The sequence below is a fragment of the Oncorhynchus nerka genome, linkage group LG1 (assembly GCF_034236695.1).
Source record: "Oncorhynchus nerka isolate Pitt River linkage group LG1, Oner_Uvic_2.0, whole genome shotgun sequence".
Lineage (NCBI taxonomy): Eukaryota > Metazoa > Chordata > Actinopteri > Salmoniformes > Salmonidae > Oncorhynchus > Oncorhynchus nerka.
This window is the reverse complement of record NC_088396.1, coordinates 2,912,355-2,933,815: the sequence shown is the minus strand read 5'-3', so window position 1 is coordinate 2,933,815 and position 21,461 is coordinate 2,912,355. Positions and strand designations below refer to the sequence as shown.

The 21,461-nt window shown below is 40.9% G+C and overlaps 1 protein-coding gene across 17 annotated transcripts in view; it reads right to left on the bottom strand.

Moving 5' to 3' along the window:
* The window catches only part of LOC115129292 (leucine-rich repeat flightless-interacting protein 2-like), an 87,355-nt gene extending 70,445 nt beyond the window's left edge, over positions 1 to 16,910 (bottom strand). For 12 of the 17 annotated variants that reach the window (XM_029660817.2, XM_065025144.1, XM_065024644.1 and 9 more), the window contains exon 1: positions 16,246 to 16,910. In XM_029660817.2, the coding sequence (XP_029516677.1) occupies positions 16,246 to 16,335 (90 nt within the window). In that variant the 5' untranslated portion in view covers positions 16,336 to 16,910. The remainder of the gene's footprint in view (positions 1 to 16,245) is intronic. The other 5 variants (XM_065024968.1, XM_065024991.1, XM_065025011.1 and 2 more) reach the window with 1 other exon arrangement.
* Positions 16,911 to 21,461: the final 4,551 nt, after the last annotated feature.

The following is a 21,461-nucleotide window of genomic DNA, read 5'->3' as shown; positions in this document are numbered from 1 at the left end:
AATTCTATATAATCATTTTAGCTAAAAAGCATAATGTCTTGAATCTTGCATTGTTTTATATATCAACTCATACACCCTGTACCATGGAATCATCAAAAATCTCTTCCCAACTATTTCGCAATCTGTATGGCACAGTTGTCAACATCCTGGTCCTCAAATTAAACTTGTATACGGTCTTATTTATGCTATTTTTATTCCTCTGCCAGTTTTGATCTTTAATATTGGGCAGACTGACCAGTTCCCTACCTCCTCCCGCTGCCACCTGCCTGTAATCAATTGGTTGTACTCTTGGATTGAGCAGACCTTTCTCTACAATTCTGATAACTCCATGAAGGACATAACCATTCTAATATCATTTAAGAACAAAATACCCTTTTCAAACATGTTTCCCATAAATACAGGTATTTTCTCAACCATCACATTTGAGTTCTGCCATAATATTTGTTCTCTTTTCAGGGGGATGAAATTGAAATGGTAGCCTGCTCTGCAATGCTTGTTTGAAAAAGAAAGATACTTTGAAAAAAGTATAATTTTCAATTAATCAAAAACTGAGACATGGCAACCTGCACAAAGGCCATTCTTAAACAATGGATGAGCTTTTCTTAGTAATCTCCTTGAGAACCATTTAGGGTTCAAATAAAACTTTTTAATGAGTGAAGCTTTTAGAGAGGTTTAGTGCTTTTATATTTAAATCTCAGCCCACCCAATTCATATTCAATATATAGATAAACAAGACAAAACGTGCCTATCATCCCAGATAAAGCAAAATATTTAGACTGCACCATAAGTAAGTGAGTAAACAGATCTGACTAAGGAATTAATCAGGGCCATTTTGCCATAAAAAGACAGGTATTTACCTCTCCATGGTTGCAGGGTCTTGTCCAAGTTTTCTATTGAAATTCATTGTGGAGAGCTTATTTATATATTTTGTGATATGAATAACGAGTGTCTACTTCACCATCAGCCCATTTTGTAGGTAAACTGCAGGGTAATGTAAAAGTTGTATTTAAGGATCCAATACGTAATATTATACACTTATCATAATTAGGTTTTAGTCCAGAGAGTACAGAAAAGTTATCTAGACCTTCAATGAGACATTGCAGGGATCTAGCTTGCGGACATAATATAAAACTTGAGTCATTGGCATACATGGACACCTTTGTTTTGATTTCTAATCCTCTAATGTTGTTATCGATTTTAATAGCTAGCATTTCGATGGCCATAACAAATAGATATGGTGACAGTGGACACCCTTGTTTAACTCCTCTTGACATTTCAAAACTCTGAGAAGTAGCCGTTATTTACGATTTTACACCTGGGGTTGCTATACATTTATTTTTACAAAGGAATTACCGAAATTGAAAATGTATGTATAAATAAAATCCAGTCTACTTTATCAAATGCCTTTTCAAAATCCACCATAAATACCATTTCCGGCTTCTTATACGTTTCATGATGTTCTATTATTTCTAGTAGTTGTCATATATTATCTCCAATATATCGTCCATGTAAAAAGAAAAACTATCTGATCAGGATGAACAATACCTGGTAAAACCCTTTTAATTCGGAGTGCTATGCATTTCGCTAGTATTTTTGCATCACAACATTGAAGTGTAAGGGGCCTCTAGTTTTTTTTTAGATAGCAAATATAAAGACTCAGTCTATCTGGGTCTTGTTTTAATAATAGAGAAATCAGACCTTCCTACTGAGTACCTGGCAGACTACCATTTCTATAGGGAGTAGTTAAAACAATCTAACAATGGATCTTTTAGTATATCAAAGAATACTTGATATACCTCTACCGGTATGCCATCAAGCCCTAGGGTTTTTCCAGACTGAAACGATTTAATAGCCTGAGAAAAAGCTCTTCCTCTAATTTGGCCTTCGCATGGATCTTTCTGTACATTTGTTAATTTTCCATTTTTTTAATATTATTTGGAAACAATTCCTTTCCCCATAATCTTCATTCAGTGGGAGAGGATGAGACAGAAAAGAGAGTGGGAGAGGGTTACGTTTATTTTGGGAGGTAGTCAGATCTTTCCATGATGGAGTATGTTGTTCCTCCGTAGCATAATGTTGTTGGTACGTCGAATTTCCCTCAGGATCTCTTTAGCATCCAGGTAGGCTCTTTACTGCAACCAGTTGTTTTACGAAAAGATAACAATGAGTCTTTCCCACGACGACGACAACAGGTGTCTGTAGTACAGCCAGCTAACACTCACAACAACAAAAAAAGGAACAAACTTGCAGTCCCAGCCGCAAAGCTAACCGCGTCGTGGAATCCTTAGCAACAAGTCTTAAGTTGTGATTAAAATCGATTTAATGAAAATGTTTTAATATAAAACAACAAACCGAGTGTAGACAGTACAATGTTCTTTTGTGCACTGATGACATACCTCTGCTAGTTTTAAAGTTATGGCCCATTTTATACATCGAAATTGGCAAAGTAGGTAATGTAATCAATAACAAAAGGGCCAGTGACAGGCATAAGCAACACGAGCAGTAGCTAACGGCCTCCAGCCACGAAGGGCCGCGACCAGTTGGGGTCTCAACTTACTATTGAGAGTAAGAATAGTAGGATACACCAGGTGAAATTTCTAAATTTGGTTGTGCATCAGCAGTTTCTTAGTCACTGACAGTCACTCAATTAGCCATGTCATCTAACAATTTTTAGATTGGTAGTGAGTCTAGCCAGCTATCATGGCCGAATACCGACCAGGCACACAGGGCACCTGAACTCCAGAGAGCCCCCATTGATTTTGTTAGTCATTCTCACTCATGGCATAAGTCATTACACAATAAATGTGTTATAAAACTGCAACATTTCAAATCAAAGTTTATTGGTTATATACACAGATTTGCAGATGTTATTGCAGGTGCAGCGAAATGCATGTGTTTATAGCTCCAACAGTGCAGTAATACCTAGCAATAAAAAAACACAACCCAGAAAAATACATTTCAGAACGAGCAATGTCAGAAATAGATGCAGTATATAAAATGGTGTGTTTTGTATGTCAACATCATTTTAAAAAAGTGACCTGTGCTCAATGACTACGTACATAGGGCAGCAGCCTAAGGTCCAGGGTAGAGTACCAGGTGGTAGCCGGCTAAAAGTGACTTAGGCTAGTGGTGACTGTTTAACACGCTTTGATGTACCTGTAGTGTCTCCGCCTTCTGTATGGTAGCAGGGTGAACAGGCCATGGCTCAGTTAATTGATCTTCTTGGCCTTACTATGACACCAGGTGCTGTAGATGTCCTGGAGGGCAGGCAGTGTGTCCCCCTGGTGATGCGTTGGACTGACCCCACCACCCTCTGGAGAGCTTTGCGGTTGCGGACAGTGCAATTGCTGTAACAGGTCGCGATACAGCCCGACAGGATGCTCTCAATGGTGCCTCTAGAAGTTTGTGAGTGTCTTAGGGACCAAGTCACATTTCTTCAGCTTCCAGAGGTTGAAGAAGGGTTTTTCCACCAACTTCAACATGCTGCCTGTGAGAAGGGACTATTTCAGGTTGTCAGTGATGTGCACACCATGGATCTTGAAGCTCTAATCCCCCCACTGAGGCCCCGTCGATGTGGATGGGGTGTGCTCTCGCTTCCATCTCCTGTAGTCCACGATCAGATCCTTTTGTTTTGTTGACATTGAGATAAAGGTAATTTTCTTGGCACCGCTCTGCCATTGCTCCCACCTCCTCCCTATAGGCTGTCTCACCGCTGTTGGTAATCAGGCCTTCCACTGTTGTGTCGTCAGCAAACTTGACGATTGACTTTAGACTTGGACAGGATCCAGATTGTGATATAGTACCTTCATACCGACCTTGTGCCGATCCCGGCATATATCTGGTAAAAACGCCATTGAAGGGGTGTCATTTTCCCCATTGAGCTGCTAATCCGAAGGTTAGTAATGGTAACAAGTAAACTAAAACAAAAAAGTAAAAAACAGAACGTGCAACAAGTTACAGTTCATATAAGGAAATCAGTCAATTTAAATAAATAAATTAGGCCCTAATCTATGCATTTCACATGACTGGGAAAAAAAGATATGCATCTCTTGGTAACAGCTAAAAAATAAAATTAAAAAATGGGCATCAGGATCTCGTCACAGTATCTGTGCATTAAAATTGCCATTGATAAAATGCAATTGTGTTTGTTGTCCGTAGCCTATGCCTTCCCATACCATAACCCCACCTCCACCATGTGGCACGCGGTTCACATCAGCAAAACACTCGCCCACACGACACCATACACACGTTCTGTGGTTGTGAGACCGGTTGGACGTACTGCCAAATTTCTCTAAAATGACATACAGAAATTAACATTCAATTCTGGCAACAGTGCTGGTGGACATTCCTGCAGTCAGCGTGTCAATTGCACACTCCCTCAAAACTTGAGACATTTGTGGCATTGTGTTTTGTGACAAAACTGCACATTTTAGAGTGACTTTCTATTGTCCCCGCACAAGGTGCACCTGTGTAATGATATGTCATGTGTACCCATATTGCTTGCCACTTTTCCATGTGAAGAAGAAACCACAGACTCCATGAAATTACCTGATCCTTCTAAATATTTGCTAAGTTGATTTTGTGTAAGATTTCTTTGAAACAAGGGTGGCTCAACTTACTCCTTTGGCTCAACTTACCAACCCTCCCCTACTGTTAATTATTGACATGTCATTTCTTCCTTCTTACCAACCAATCAACAGTGCTCCCTGGGTTTAGAAGCGAATAAACAGGAAGGTATGTGTGATAACTATCTCTACGGGCCCTGTGTGTGAGGTCATCAAGAGGAAGCAAAAGCACAGTGCCTCAACATCCTTTTATGGAAACTTCCCTTTGAGGGTCAGACCAGGCTAGGCTAACCGAACCCACTCGTCCATGTCTAAACATATGAAGAAATATTTAGAGAATTAATGTTTACATATCCATGTTTGTGTAAACCTCAGTTTTCTTCTTTATTTGGCATACTTTTTAGCTGAGCTAATGGATTTGGAAATGCTGAAGTTGAAACAGGAGTGAAATGACAACTTATTGTGCCATAAAAGAAGGGTATACTTTAAAAAAGAAAATCAAGTAGTTTAGAAACATGGCCTACTGGTAACTGGTGCATGCATGCATTTGTGTCTATGACACAATGTAGCCTAGATGTCTGTGTATATGCAGTTTTAAAATTAATCTCTGCATTTGTGTGTGTTTATGTTTGTGCGTGACTGCGTACACACGTGTGCATAGGACTTTTAAATGTGCCAATTATCTGGCCTGTCCCATTGATTACGGTGACATTTTTTAAGATGTGGTTTGTGCCCCTCCTAACTTCAAGGTACCAGACTAATCTAAACACTTGATTCTCCACTCCCCTTGGTCTGTCACCTAACGTTGACAAGGCAACTTAATCTGCCACTTACTTTGTCTCGACCGCAGTGAGACAAAACACAATTAACGTCAACAGAATTCTCGACAGCCATCAGCGCTGATAGAGGATTTCATCCACAGATGTTGAGCAGACTAGAGTTTTGTAAATTAACCTCTGACTCCGAGTCGATATGCAGTTGATACTTCAACATTTTAACTATTCAACCCTTACCATGTACCTATGTTTGTCCTCGGTTGTTGAGTGCCTTTTTTTGCTGACATCCATACTTTTTAATATAACGTTAATCAAATGCAACCACCGACTGTTTCCATGTTGAGATCCAAATTGGCACATGCACATTTGCGCTGAGTTGCCATCTTAGAGCAACAGCAATGAGGAAACAGTATGGTTTTCAGCAAACAAAGAAAGGCATGCAACAGAGGACAAGCATAGGTACACGGCAGTGACAGTCGGTGCCGTTTAAAATGAGGGAGGACGATGACCGCCTTGCACACTCTTGCCTGCATCTAGCTTATCTAGGGTGTAATCATTAGTGCAACAGTTGCAAACGAGAGCTTCTATTGGACAAATTCAGATATTTTATCACCCTTCTTTTGCTTCCATTTTTCAACAGAATAGGAATGAATACACCCCTGATGACAGCACAGTTCACTTTCATAGTAACCACATACAACCAGCAAATCATGCTGTTTGTATAATTCCTTCTCGCATACATCTACGTGCTCTCCTCTCACCTTTTCCCTATGCTTGTGGACTTCAGTGCACAATACAACAGCTGTCTGACCAGGTGGAAAAAAACTTCAAGCCAAACCTTCACACCATAACCGCTAACCTCTACACACAGCCTACTTCATTGTCACCATATTAGCTAATGTTATTTTTCAACAGCTAGCTACTAAACCTTATGCATTAATAAACCCGCTACAATCCTGCAGTACAGTAAGCAGTTACACCGGCGGGCCCCGGTGGCAATAAATTAATAAAACCAAAAGCTTACATTGACTTGGAAAAGTTTCAGTGTTGATAGCCATAGCCAGCTAGCTAGCTATCATAGCATCCTTCTCTGTTTGAGAAAGCTAAACTAGCTAGCTGCATTCACTAGCTAGGTAAGTGAAAAGAAATACAGCTAGCTCTATTGCTCATACTTCTTCATTTTGAAAGACATTTGTTTAACCATTGTCTCTCTCTGAGTCAACTACTCAACACTAGCTAGCTGAAGCTTATGCTTTCAGTACTAGATTCATTTTCAGATCCTTTGACTGGGTTGGCAGTTAATACTGCTAGAGCTCTGATCGGATGGAAAAATTGCTCCAGAAGTTGTCATAATTACTGCGTTAGTCCATGGAAGGGGGTGAGAACAATGAGCCTCCTAGGATGTCCAGAAGTCAATTGTACCCAGAGGATGACGGAAACTAGCTGTCTTCTGGCTACACCATAGTGCTACCCCAGAGAGTGCTGTTGAGGCTACTATAGACAATGTGTTTTAATCGTTTATTTGGTGACATGTGAATATATTTAGTATAGTTTTATCCGAAAAGGACACCTATGAAATGTGTCACAATTTATTTTTCTGAAATTCACTGAGGATGGTCCTCCCCTTCCTCCTCTGAGGAGCCTCCACTGGTACATGGTATGGTTTTAAGAATTGAAATTGTTAAAGTATCGACTCCATAGGGACTCAGAGTTGGAGGTTCATGTAAAAATACAAATAAATATAAACTCTAGTCTGCGCTCAACTCTGTGGATTAAATCATTGTGTAGTTGAGGTACTTGGCAAGACAGGAGGATGCTCTACCCTGAGGATGCCCGTCCACCGCTGTCGTGAATGCTAGCCTAATGCAGCAAAGAGCAATTCAAATCATGCCGGTTTCTAAAGAAAGTGTCAGGCAGGTGCAGCAGGACGAATGGGAACTTATTTGAACCCTTCTCTGGGTTTGAATGGTGTCATATTTCCTCACCATCACTGAGAAAGACATCCCAGTAGAGTGTGGGGACTGCTGCAGTCAATCAACCTCCACTACTGTGAAGCTTTCACCTTCTACAGACATAATCCAGTCATATCCTCTAACAGTAAGAGGACAAGTATTCAATATACATGCTTTCGTGTTCACACTTTTCACTATTTAACTCCAACTACAGAATATAGGACACATATACAGACAGTTTAAAAACAAGGTCACAATGTGACTAATTTGAACTTTAGCTATATTCCCTCAATTAGGACATTCAATTCAGCTTCTAAACACTGGAAACAAATCAAAATTAGGCTAGCATTTGATGTCTAACCCAAGGTTGCTATGTAGATTTTACAGGCTGACAATGCATCAAGAAACTAGTTCACTGCAGACATTAACATGGAATAGCCTACATTAAAACAGGCGGTGATCCCAGCACACTGTGGTGAACTCTTACCAGTAGATTCATGCAAACTTCCCACAGGCTGAGTTCCAGGCCTGCCAACACAGCACTTGACATCCAACACCACACTAGGGGAATCAACATAGCTGGGAGGGCAAATGGAACTGAGGTGAAAGAAGACAGTGGAGCTACTGCACAATCAACTCATCTTCTATCAAATGCCCTCTAGCTTCTCTTGACAAGGTGATCGATACATGTTTTAGGATCATCTGACAAACAAAACACTGTGCTTAACTAATCTAACACCTCTGTACATGCTAAATCACTGTTTTGTTTATTGAAATGTATGAGGTAAGTCCCTTTACATCCATATTCATCTTCTAATTCCAAGGAGTCAACGCCTCCTTAATCATAAACACTGTGTACTATTCAAAGACTCAACTGTGAGGACACGTTGCCTGTATTTGTTTTACTGCTTTCATTTCCATATCCCACCCTTTGGTCTGAAGAATGCTCTTGAGTTTCTTGTATTGAACACATAGTGGGCTCGCTGTTTGTCATCCATTAAATTTGACTAACTTCATTAGGGTTACTTAGGTGCCGATAGGATATGCATTGGGATTCTATATGTAGTGACTTGATACTGGGATTTTCTTGCGATTTGATGTTCCAAACATGTTGCTCGCCATACGTCTGCTGCTGACGGGCAAAAGTGAGGTTTGATCAGTCATGGAAATAAAAGTGCTGAAAACGTTGTCTCGCTTATTAAAAATAAGGATGGAGAACAAGTTATGAAGGAAAAAGAGAGTTTTGGTGCAGGTACAGCCAACTACTGCAAAAATATTGCTATATTGTCAAAATGATATGTCGTCAAAATATGTATCCAGAAATGTAACTGTATAGCAGTTTTCCCCCAACCCCTACTGTTCGTGTGGATACGTTTTCAATGGTTAATATTAGTAACTGATGTAGCCATAAGATCTACATCATTAATGGCATACAAAGAGAAGTTTAATTCAGATCAACTGCCTCTTAGTGTTAGTTTATAAGAATAACGTGAAAAGTTGGAGTGATGCAGCCTGGCAGTGTTAGTGCCAGGGTTAATCTTTCAAATGCACCATTGAATTAAACACATTTCAACATTTTTTATGAACTTTTACCAATGCAAGATTATTGGTGCCAGAAATCCTTGTTTGAATTATTATATTGAAGTGTTTGACATTGGCAAAAAGTACAGAATTACAAGTGTGCAAACCTCCTGAGCCAGAACATTCCTTTCGACTGTGTGGTCTCCTCTCCCTTGTCCATACTAAGTCAAGGATACACATATTATAACCATACATTGAAACTTTTCCTAAACCTAATACTGCTCTGCACAACAACCCGTATAGAAACAAGATACAGTTGAACCACCTCAACAGCTCAAGCTCCTGATGCCTCGAAGCCTACACTTAAAAAGGCTCCATTACCAGAGTCATTTGCCATGCCTTTTCCATGGAGTGGCCATTTCCAGTTATCTATTGGCATGCCCCATTAGACCCCCACCCCCCGCGACAGACCCAATCTGAAGGCAGGGTGCAGTAACAGCTGATCTTTAGGGCCTTTCTATTTTTAAAGCCTGTGTTGCAGAATCGGTCTGCTCATCAGGACTGACATACCATCCTGTCAGAGGGCTGCCATTGTGGGACTCGACCCAGCCTGCACTTAAAGGCACAGTATTTCTCTAACTGTGTATAGCAGTTAGTCCTGAAACTACAGCAAGCTTCCGTTCTACGACAACAGCAAGCTGTCCACTGACAAAGTGTTTTTAAACACTCAGGAAATGTGCAAGGGCAGCTGTGGGGAACTGCCCCTTAAAATGTACGTATCAAACCCTAAAAACTACCAGCAGACATCACCAACTACAGCATGTTCTCCCCACTGCACATGGTCTACAGCAAGCAACAATGACTAAACTTCAAGAAAGTGTAACCCCAGACAAATACCCCCAGACTGTAAAGTAAATAGCAATCTGCTAACTTGATACCAGAAAATGATAACATTCAGATAGCCAACTGCTACTGACTTGGCAAGGGTAATCATGAAGCAACAGTCACTAGTGAGTCAGGTGTCTGAGGTGAGATGCCCATTTGATGCAACATCCGGAATGAGTCTTAACAGATCACACTTCCTTCCATTCAACAGTGCTGTTCCTACCCTGGGAGCATAGTGGTAAAGTAAAGTACACCCTCTAGAAATGTACTACTGAAATTGCCTGAGCTGTATCACATGTAAGACAGTGACTCAAGATACTTGTCTTTTACAGCATGATAGGACTGTTTAACTAGAACTATAAAAAGAGTGTGTTGGCACACTCAGGAAGTCACCATATGGAACTGCATTTCAAGGGCTACATTCAGCCTGCGTGCGTCACACTTCAAACAAAGGTCTCGAAGACCCAGAGTTTATAGTTGAAACATGAAAGCAGTGCCCTTTCACCCCACAAATTAGTGGCCTGAGGCATCACACTTCATGCAATCATGTAGCCAATGCAACATGTTATTTCAGTGTAAGACATTGAATTTTGGCACTGTATACTTTTTAGCCAGTAGTTCTTAAAGTAGCGCTCACGAGCCAAAAGTGGTCCCCAAAAATGCTGGGCAGGCCTGGGCCAACGCTGCGCAGGCCTGGACCAACCTTTCACTATGCAACCCAGGCCCCCAGTGCCCAGTCTGGAGTGTGAAAAATTGCTTTTATTTACCTTGGTATCACAGTAACTTTATGCAGTAACTGCTAACATGACCCCAATTTTCTCCAAAACACAATAGAGGCAGGATATTTGTCCACATGATTAAGCATGCATTTCATCATGTAGCAAAAATGACATTGCTAATTTTGTCTAAAAATGAGTTAGTTACTGCCTTTTTGCTTGGTGGGGCAGTACTGTGTAGCAACCTAACGGTGCCAAAAAGCGCAGGTCTGCCCTAGAATGCCTATGTAAATTAAGATTACCAGAACGGCCAAACCCCCAAAAATGTACGGATGTATTGAGTCCAAAAGGTGTTTATGATCAAGATCAATCCCCCACAGTGAATTATTTTGAAGTTTGCTACAAATTGAGACAATTAAATAGTGATCCATTCTGACTACTACATTTGTCGTCACACAGGTCCACGTGCTGATAGAGACGAATCAACAACAAAAAATATTACACTATCCAGTACAAGTCAAAAGTTTGGCACTGGCAATGTATCATATGTCAATGGACACTGTCCATTTCCAATATCTTTAAGCAGCGATTTACCATCACCAAATGGACAGGCTGAAATCAACACCAACGAGCAAGGAAGAGGAACCACTATCACTGCTCGGGGGTCTCGAGTTCAACAAGCATGACAATTGTTAAATTGCTGAAATGCCCAACATGTAAAATTCCTGATAGTAAATGCCCATTGTAATATATTGCTAATGGACAGTGTCCATAATTATTTTTCCAGTGCCAACATTTCCTACTGCAATTGGACAGTGTTATACAGTTGAAGTCGGAAGTTTACATACACCTTAGCCAAATACATTTAAACTCAGTTTCACAATTCTGACATTTAATCCAAGTATTAATTCCCTGTTTTAGGTCAGTTAGGATCACCACTTTATTTTAAGAATGTGAAATGTCAGAATAGGAGATTGATTTCAGCTTTTATTTTATTCATCACATTCCCAGTGGGTCAAAAGTTGACATATACTCATTTAGTATTTGGTAGCATTGCCTAACTTGGGTCAAACGTTTTGGGTCGCCTTCCACAATAAGTTGGGTGAATTTTGGCCCATTCCTCCTGACAGAGCTGGTGTAACTGAGTCAGGTTTGAAGGCCTCCTTGCTCGCACACGCCTTTTCAGTTCTGCCCACACATTATCTATAGGATTGAGGTCAGGACTTTGTGATGGCCACTCCAATACCTTGACTTTGTTGTCCTTAAGCCATTTTACCACAACTTTGGATGTATGCTTAGGGTCATTGTCCATTTGGAAGACCCATTTGTGACCAAGCTATAACTTCCTGACTGATGTCTTGAGATGTTGCTTCCATATATCCACATGCTTTTCCTTCTCATGATGCCATCTATTTTGTGAAGTGCACCAGTCCCTCCTGCAGCAAAGCACCCCCACAACATGATGCTGCCACCGCCATGCTTCACGGTTGGGATGGTGTTCTTTGGCTTGCAAGCCTCCCCCTTTTTCTCCAAACATAACAATGGTCATTATGGCCAAACAGTTCTATTTTTGTTTTATCAGACCAGAGGACATTTCTCCAAAAAGTACAATCTTTTTCCCCATGTGCAGTTGCAAACCGCAGTCTGGCTTTTTATGGCGGTTTTGGAGCAGTGGCTTCATCCTTGCTGAGCGGCCTTTAAGGTTACCTCGTTTCACTATGGATAAAGATACTTTTGTACCGGTTTCCTCCAGCATCTTCACAGGGTCCTTTGCTGTTGTTCTGGGATTGATTTGCACCAAAGTATGTTCATCTCTCGGAGACACAACGCGTCTCCTTCCTGAGCGGTATGACGGCTGCATGGTCCCATGGTGTTTATAGTTGCGTACTATTGTTTGTACAGATGAACGTGGTACCTTCAGGCGTTTGGAAATTGCTCCCAAGGATGAACCAGACTTGTGGATGTCTCCAGACTTGTGGAGGTCTTGGCTGATTTCTTTTGATTTTCCCATGATGTCAAGCAAAGAGGCACTGAGTTGGAAGGTAGGCCTTGAAATACATCCACAGGTACGCCTGCAATTGACTCAAATGATGTAAATTATGTATCAGAAGCTTCTAAAGCCATGACATCATTTTCTGGAATTTTCCAAGCTGTTTAAAGGCACAGTCAATGTAGTGTATGTACACTTCTGACCCACTGGAATTGTGATACAGTGAAATATAAGTGAAATAATCTGTCTGTAAACAATTGTTGGAAAAATGACTTGTGTCATGCACAAAGAAGATGTCCTAACTGACTTGCCAAAACTATAGTTTGTTAACAAGAAATTTGTGGAGTGGTTGAAAAATGAGTTTTAACAACTCCAACCTAAGTGTATGTAAATTCCGACTTCAATTGTATTGCCAATATATTGCTATTGGAAAGTGTCCATTACACATATGATACATTGCCAGTGTGAACATGCTATTCTGCAATTGGACAGTGTCCATTGCCAATGTATAAGGACTTCACATTACAAAATGGACATGCTGAAATTAACAAGTAAGTGTAAGGGATAAGATACACTATGAATAAAGGCCCATTGGCAATATATTGCTAAATGGACAGTGTCCATTACCCATAATATATTGACAGTCTCAACATGTTATACTACAATTGGACACTGTCCATTGCCAATATATTTGAATAGGGATTTACTGTCACAAAATGGGCAGGCTGTAATCAACACTAATGAGAAATTTTGACTTCTTATGATCAAACATGATTAATAGACCTTCTAGGCTGATTCAGAACTTAACATACGGATATATACCATTTGGTCATTATATAGGCCATTTGGACATGATTCACCAACTTTTGGGTTCAGAACCTGACTTCCTATGATCATATGTGACAAGTGGACATTTTTCCCATTTGGAGTATTATATGCCTGATATGGACATAACATAGGCCTTATGGATAAAATCAGATAAGGCGAAACTATATCCTTATGGCTCTTTAGTAATGGATAATTGATAAACAATTCCAAATTTTTCAAAAAACGGCGCTGACGCACTTACCTAACTAATGCTTGTGGCTAAATGGAAGGAAGTCTTCGCAACAATGTTCCAACATCTAGTGGAAAGCCTTCCCAGAAGAGTGGAGGCTGTTATAGCAGCAAAGGGTGGACCAACTACATATTAACACCCATGATTTTAGAATGAGATGTTTGACGAGCAGGTGTCCACATACTTTTGTAGTGTAGCTAGCCCTCTCACTCACACAAGCCAGCCATAGAGGAAGGTTCATCCAGCCATAATTGCACCAAACATGTAGCTAGGATGCTATTGATACTCATGTCAGAGAAAACTAGACTGATCTATCAAATGGATGGGTGGTTCATGAAATCTAAAGTCGCTAGCTATCTGTCATGGTAAATGCATATCAGGGAACATCAGTTGTCGGTCTAGCCAACTAAAACACGTTCAAAAGATTTTAATATATATATATGTATATATATATTTTTTTAAATCACTAATATTCTATTGCCGGAGCTGGGTGCAGACATGCCAGATGATCAAGCATACAAAAGGCCCTTGGCGTCAGGTAAGGTTTGATTTGGACCAGCAATCTTTTGTTGATGAAATGTTTCCCACGTTGTGTCATATATGGACTCTGACAAAATATTTGTAGGCTTAGTTTCATAATGTGCTGGCCATTTACCACTGCTCCAGAGTCCAATGGCAGCGAGCTTTATACCACTCCAGCTGACACTTGGTATTGCGCATGGTGATCTTAGGCCTGTGTGCGTGCGGCTGGTCAGCCATGGAAACCGATTTCATGAAACTACTGACGAACAGTTCTTGTGCCAACATTATTCCAGAGGCTCTGTATTGAGTGTTGCGACCGAAGACAGACTATTTGTACCCACTTCAGCATCTGGCAGTCTGGTTCTGTGAGCTTGTGTGGCCTACCACTTCGTGGCTGCGCCGTTGTTGCTCCTAGATATTTCCACTTCACAATAACAGCACTTACAGTTGACCGGAGCAGCTCTAGCAGGGCAGAAATTTGACGAACTATGACGGTGCCACGTTGAAAGTCACTGAGCTCTTCAGTAAGGCCATTCTACTGCCAATATTCATCTATGGAGAGTGCATGGCTGTACACGTCAATAACTGGTGTGGCTGAAACAGCCAAATCCACTAATTTGAGGGGGTGTCCACATACTTTTGTATATATAGTGTACATCTGTTCATAAATCAGTGTTCCTAAAAGTAATATGCATACCCTGTATACCTTACCTCTTCAGCTGTTGAAAATAATGGCAATTGTTTACACAATTCATGTGTAGACTCCGTTAGCTACAGCTACAGTCTGTCTCTCATAAATGAAGACTCAAATGCATCTTTCTTGCTGTCACTCAAATGGGGAGGCTCATTGGTTGGAAATTGTATTGCTAGATTGTGGGCCAATCTTGCAGTACATCACCAAATTATCGCAGTAGGCAAAATGGTGGCACAAATGTTCCAAAGAAAACTGTTGGTTTCAAACTAGAGATTTTTTTATATTAAGAGCAAATTCTTATTTACAATGACGGAATACCGGGGAACAGTGGGTTAACTGCCTTGTTCAGGGGCAGAACGACAGATTTTTACCTTGTCAGCTTGGGGATTCGATATAGCAACCTTTCGGTTACTGGCCCAACGCTCTAACCACTAGGCTAACTGCTGGACTTAGTGGCTAATTGAGGTAAAACAGTAATTCTGCTCATAGATTATGCATGTATTAACTACACATTGACACATCCAGCCCAAAGCCAGAGATTTTAAAAATAATGACATAGTTAAACACAATTCGCCAAAGTCCCGGAGCATGTCTTTAAGAATTAAAATGTACATTTAAAATAAACAAAGAGTTGAGGTATGACAACAAAGGGACTGATTTAAAAAACCTAGGCCTATAGATCACACACCTATCTTATTACAGTGCATGGAGAAAATGTTCTGCTAAATTGAAAAGAAATTCCAGCACACTGGAGATCTTGATGCTCCACAGATATAATGGATCTATTACAAACGATTTGGTCTCAATAGTACTTCATCAGGGTTTAATCTGTTTAGTTTCTTTTTCTTTTTTTCCACCAGTTTCTTTTGAATTTAACACAAAGAGACAGGAAGTGCGGGTCCACCAGGAAGAGTGAGTGCGCCAGTCACAACATGAGTAAGGCACGACTTCAGCACCTGTCAGAGAACCAACAGCATATCACTGCTGCCAAGACTAAACCATACTGGGAAGGGATTCTTGCAGGTTAGCACATGTAATACAAAATGAAAGTGAAATAAGAAGTTAGTGCTACATGGCCACAAACAGGATAAATGTGATCATTGCCACCTGCTCCAAGAACATGTAACCTAGTCTACATTCGTCAAGGGAAATTTATACATCAGTGCTTTTGTGCACATAAAGTAGGATTAAAACTATACAGTGACTTAGCCAATGAATTAGTAATTGACACACAATTTGTTCTTTATGTTGGGCACGTGTCTGGCACTGAACAGGCACCATTTAAATTTGCAACCAAAGCAACAATGAAATGTATATTTACAAACCTATAATTTGTCTAGACTGCTAGAGAAGAAAACTAATATAGTATGAAAAGGACATTTTCACTTTTGGGGTCCAGTGGGCTATACTTTATTTCCTCGTGCGTTTATTGTGTCAAAAATATATATTTCTGCCGCTGGGAGAAAGGAAGGGAACAAAATGAGGGTGTAATTATAGAAATACGGAGTAGTGGAAGTTGAATGGAAGTGCAAAGTACTTTCGTATGGTTCTCATCTAAAATACGTACCTCTCTTGATATGAGATTAAGGGCATCATCCTCGGCCGTCGACCTGTCCTTATTGGGATTTCTTTTTCGTCCGGTGCCCTGAGTCCCCATGTCTTGGTTTCTGACCGATAATTAGGCTACTGGTCCAATTCGTTGAACGTAGAAGACAAATCCAAAGCACGTCGAGGAAAGTACTACTGTCACAATGTTGGGAGCAACATTTGTCAAATCATAAATTCGTTACCGCGCGCGACATTGGTCATGGAGTTACATCCGTCTTCAAGACCTCTTCCTGTGTTGTTCCTATCCAAACGCTAAATTGCAACTTTGTAACAAATGTTTGCCTTCGTTTGTATTGAATCCGCAGATTTTTAACACCTGTTCTTCCCAGAGGAATTCACAAATAGTTGAGTGCTTCATAAAGATACGTTGACTGGCAATACATCTATTCAGATATGGAATCAAAATGATTTTATAGCCTATGTAATAAAAAGAGATTACATAAAAATACAATCTAAAAAAAATAAAACTTGGTGAACACGCTTGGAAGGAGCCACGATGCTGTCAAAGTAACCTAAAGTTGAGTCGGTCCCGGATGAGGACATGATCGAAATACGGGGCTCACGCAGCCTTCTCCTACCGCACTCTCTCACACCCTCTCCGCTATTTTTAATGATGAGTGGTGAGAGCTAAAAACAGAAACCTTATCTTGTAGGCTTCTTCTTAAAGGCGTAGACTATGACTAATAGATCTGCATATTTCACAACAATATTATATTTGATCCACATATGTTAAAAAAAACTGGACATAATATATGTTCTGTAGAACATTACCCTTTCCCTCCATGTTCATTCAATTAAGTTCCTATGAAGTATCTCAACGTGATTGGGGTATTTGTATTTTCTTGGAATTATATCATGTGCTTTCCAAGTAGTACAATATTCAGATTGTAGACTAGCAATAAACTACCAAATATGGTTGGTAATATTATGGTAATTTAAATTCTATTGAGTCATGGTTGTTGCTCCATAAGCCAAACTGTTGCCTAAATGTTGATCCGTGTTACCTATAGGAAGTCTGATAAACTCATTGTCTTGATCATAGACGTGATAATACCCAGACAATAACATATTGAGAAGTGTAGTTAAAGTTATTGGAACCCGGAACATTAACCACGTTTCACCCAGTTTTTATGACCATAATATTCATACCCATCATGCCTTTTTATCATACCTATAAAAAAAAAAATGACAGCTGCGACGGAAAGAGGAAGTTTCGGTACAATTTTATAATTAGTTCGTTCGACATGGTGGGATCTTTTTGTGTTGGTAAAATTAATTGTTCAAGAAATTCCGGTGGAAACGCTTTTTTGCACAAATATTGATAACATATCGAAGTAAACTTGGGAGACACGGTGATGATATGGTGTTCGGTCATCCTACTACGACTCGGTAAACCATGCCGTTTATTAGACTAGAGATGCAATCAATTATGATTAACTTCACAGAGGGTGAAAGTGCACAATGATGAGCTTGATGCTACTTTCCAATAAATATCGAGGGTCTTATTCGGGTGACAATGACCGATGCTTTGACTACCGTTTGACAAAGAAAAATATTCTTGCTCTTATCCAAAATAATCTCATAATGTAGACTACCTGCACAGCCTACCTACACTGTACTTACTCTATTTGCGAGCTGTTTGCTAGAGCTATCCGTAGAGTTGAAAATTCGATTTTTAAAAACGTTTTATTCGGTACACTTGTGCGAAAAACTACATTTTGTGTGCACAGTCATCACGCACTGATTTGTATCCGCAATAAATGAATTAGGCAGAAACACCACTGGTGAGAATTCACATTTTCTTAATGCGAATGTTTCAATATTCGCATTAAAATGTGTCGCCAATTGGATGGAAACGTAGCTACTGTCCTGGGTGTCCTCAAACTTGGAAACCTCTCAAAAAATGATAACTCTACTTGGCTTACAAGCAATGACTCCCTCTGGTGTTAGCCACATGTCTTGCAAGGAACATGAGAGATATCTAGACTAGGGAGACTACAGGGTTGACCATTCAAAAACGTTTAGCAATAAACAAAAAAGTCATTTTTATAGTGTACTGGTTTTGATGTTCCAATTGTGACAGGGAGAAGGTGTATCCGCTACATTACCTTGTTTAACGAAGTCTTCGAATAAATAACCGAATACAACTAAACCAAAGATAACTAAACCAAGATAGACCACAGCCTGTCGTTTCCAACAGGATTAAATGAATCAGTGGGCAGAGTAGGCAAGGAGGTGTGCAGAGCCAATCACGAGCTAGCGAGATCCTATTGCTGCGTTCTAGCATTAATTGCATATTTCCGTTAGGGAACGCCGACTCTGTGAAACGCTGGTATGCATTATGTCAATTCATCCTTGCAGTCCTGAACAAAGCCCTGTTTAGAACATTTGGCAAAGGTTAAAGTCCACTCTGTTCAGCATGTCAACAACCATTTCAACAGTAACATCTGATACCCCAAATATTTCTTTTACCGTCTCCACAATAACCTTCAACCTGGCATTTCTGCTTTCCACAACCCGAGTCGTATTGATAACCTTACCAATAAAAGCTATGAAATCAACGTTATTCATAATCAAAGTGTCCTTTGACACTGCACATTTATGAGCATAAGATTTCTGAACAGGCCTCAAAACCATGCCAGGACAATCAAATCATATCAAATTTTATTTGTTACATGCGCCGAATACAACAGTAGACCTTAGAGTGAAATACTTACTTACAAGCCCTTAACCAACAATGCTTTAAGAAGTTAAAGGAAAAATATGTTAAGTAAAAAACATACGTAATTTTAAAAAAAATAAAGTAACAAATATTTAAACAGCAGGAGTAATATAACAAAAGCGAGTCTATATACAGGGGGTACTGGTACAGAGTCAATGTGCGGGGGCACCGGTTTGTCGAGGTCATTGAGGTAACATGTACATGTAGGTAGAGTTAAAGTGACTATGCATAGATAATAAACAGAGAGTAGCAGCAGTGTAAAAGAGGGGTCTGGGTAGCCCTTTGATTAGCTGTTTAGGAGTCTTATGGCTTGGGGGTAGACACGGTTAAGAATCCTTTTGGACCTAGACTTGGTTCCCCGGTGCCGCTTGCCGAGCAGTAGCAGAGAGAACAGTACATGACTAGAGTGTCTGAAGTATGACCATTTTTAGGGCCTTCCTCTAACACCGCCTAGTATAGAGGTCCTGGATGGCAGGAAGCTTGGCCCCACTGATGTACTGGGCCTTACGCACTACCTTCTGTAGTGCCTTGCGGTTGGAGGCCAAGCAGTTGCCATACCAGGCAGTGATGCAACCAGTCAGGATGCTCTTGATGATGCAGCTGTAGAACCTTTTGAGGATCTAAGGACCCATGCCAAATATGTTCTGTCTCCTGAGGGGGAATAGCTTGTCATACCCTCTTCACAACTGTCTTGGTGTGCTTGGACCATGTTAGTTTGTTGGTGATGTGGACACCAAGGAACTTGAAGCTTTCAACCTGCGCCACTGCAGCCCCGTCGATGAGAATGGGGGCGTGCTCGGTCCTCCTTTTCCTGTAGTCCACAATCATCTCCTTTGTCTTGATCACGTTGCGGGAGAGGTTGTTGTCCTGGCAGCACATGGCAAGATCTCTGACCTCCTCACTATAGGCTGTCTCATCATTGTCGGTACCACTGTTATGTCGTCTGCAAACTTAATGATGGTGTTGGAGTCATGCCTGGCCATGCAGTCGTGGGTGAACAGGGAGTGCAAGAGGGGACTGAGCACGTACCCCTGAGGGGCCCCCGTGTTGAGGATCAGTGTGGCGGATGTGTTGTTACCTACCCTTACCACCTGGGGCGGCCCATCAGGAAGTCCAGGATCCAGCTGCAGAGGGAGGTGTTTAGTCCCAGGGTCCTTTGCTTAGTGATGAGCTTTGAGGGCACTATGGTGTTGAACGCTGAGCTGTAGTCAATGAATAGCCTTCTCACATAGGTGTTCCTTTTGTCCAGGTGGGAAAGGGCAGATGATTGCATCATCTGTGGATCCGTTGGGGCGGTATTCAAATTTGAGTGGGTCTAGGGATTCTGGGATAATGGGGTTGATATGAGCCATGACCAGCCTTTCAAAGCACTTCATGACTACAGACTTGAGTGTCACGAGTCGGTCGTCATTTAGGAAGGTTACCTTAGTGTTCTTGGGCACAGGGACTATGGTCGTCTGTTTGAAACATGTTGGTATTACAGACTCAATCAGGGACAGGTTGAAAATGTTAGTGAAGACACTTGCCAGTTGGTAGGCTCGTGTCACTGGGCAGCTCGCGGCTGTGCTTCCTTTTGTAGTCTGTAATAGTTTGCAAGCCCTACCACATCCGACGAGCATCGGAGCCAGTGTAGTATGATTCAATTTTAGTCCTGTAATGACGCTTTGCTTGTTTGATGGTTTGTCGGAGGGCATAGCGGAATTTCCTATAAGTTAACGGTTAGAGTCCCTCTGCTTGAAAGTGGCAGCTCTACCCTTTAGTTCAGTGCGGATGTTGCCTGTAATCCATGGTATCTGGTTGGGGTATGTACGTACGGTCGCTGTGGGGACGACATCATCGATGCACTTATTGATGAAGTCAGTGATTGATGTGGTGTACTCCTCAATGCCATCGGAAGAATCTCGGAACATATTCCACTCTGTACTAGCAAAACAGTCCTGTAGCTTAGCCTCTGCTTCATCTTATCACTTTCTTATTGACAGAGTCACTGGTGCTTCCTGCTTTAGTGTTTGCTTGTAAGCAGGAATCAGGAGGATAGAATTATGGTCAGATTTGCCAAATGGAGGGCGAGGGAGAGCTTTGTACACGACTCTAGAGTTTTTTTCCCTCTGGTTGCACATTTAACATGCTGGTAGGAATTAGGTAAAACGGATTTGAGTTTCCCTGCATTAAAGTCCCCAGCCACTAAGAGCGCTGCCTCTGGATGAGCATTTTCCTGTTTGTTTATGGCCGTATACAGCTCATTGAGTGTGGTCTTAGTGCCAGCATCGGTTTGTGAAAAATACAAAATAACTATTGGTAAATAGTGTGGTCTACAGCTTATCATGAGATACTCTACCTCAGGCGAGCAAAACCTCGAGACTTCCTTAGATTTCGTGCACCAGCTGTTGTTTACAAATATACATAGACCATCACCCCTTGTCTAACCAGAGGCCGCTGTTCTATCCTGCCGA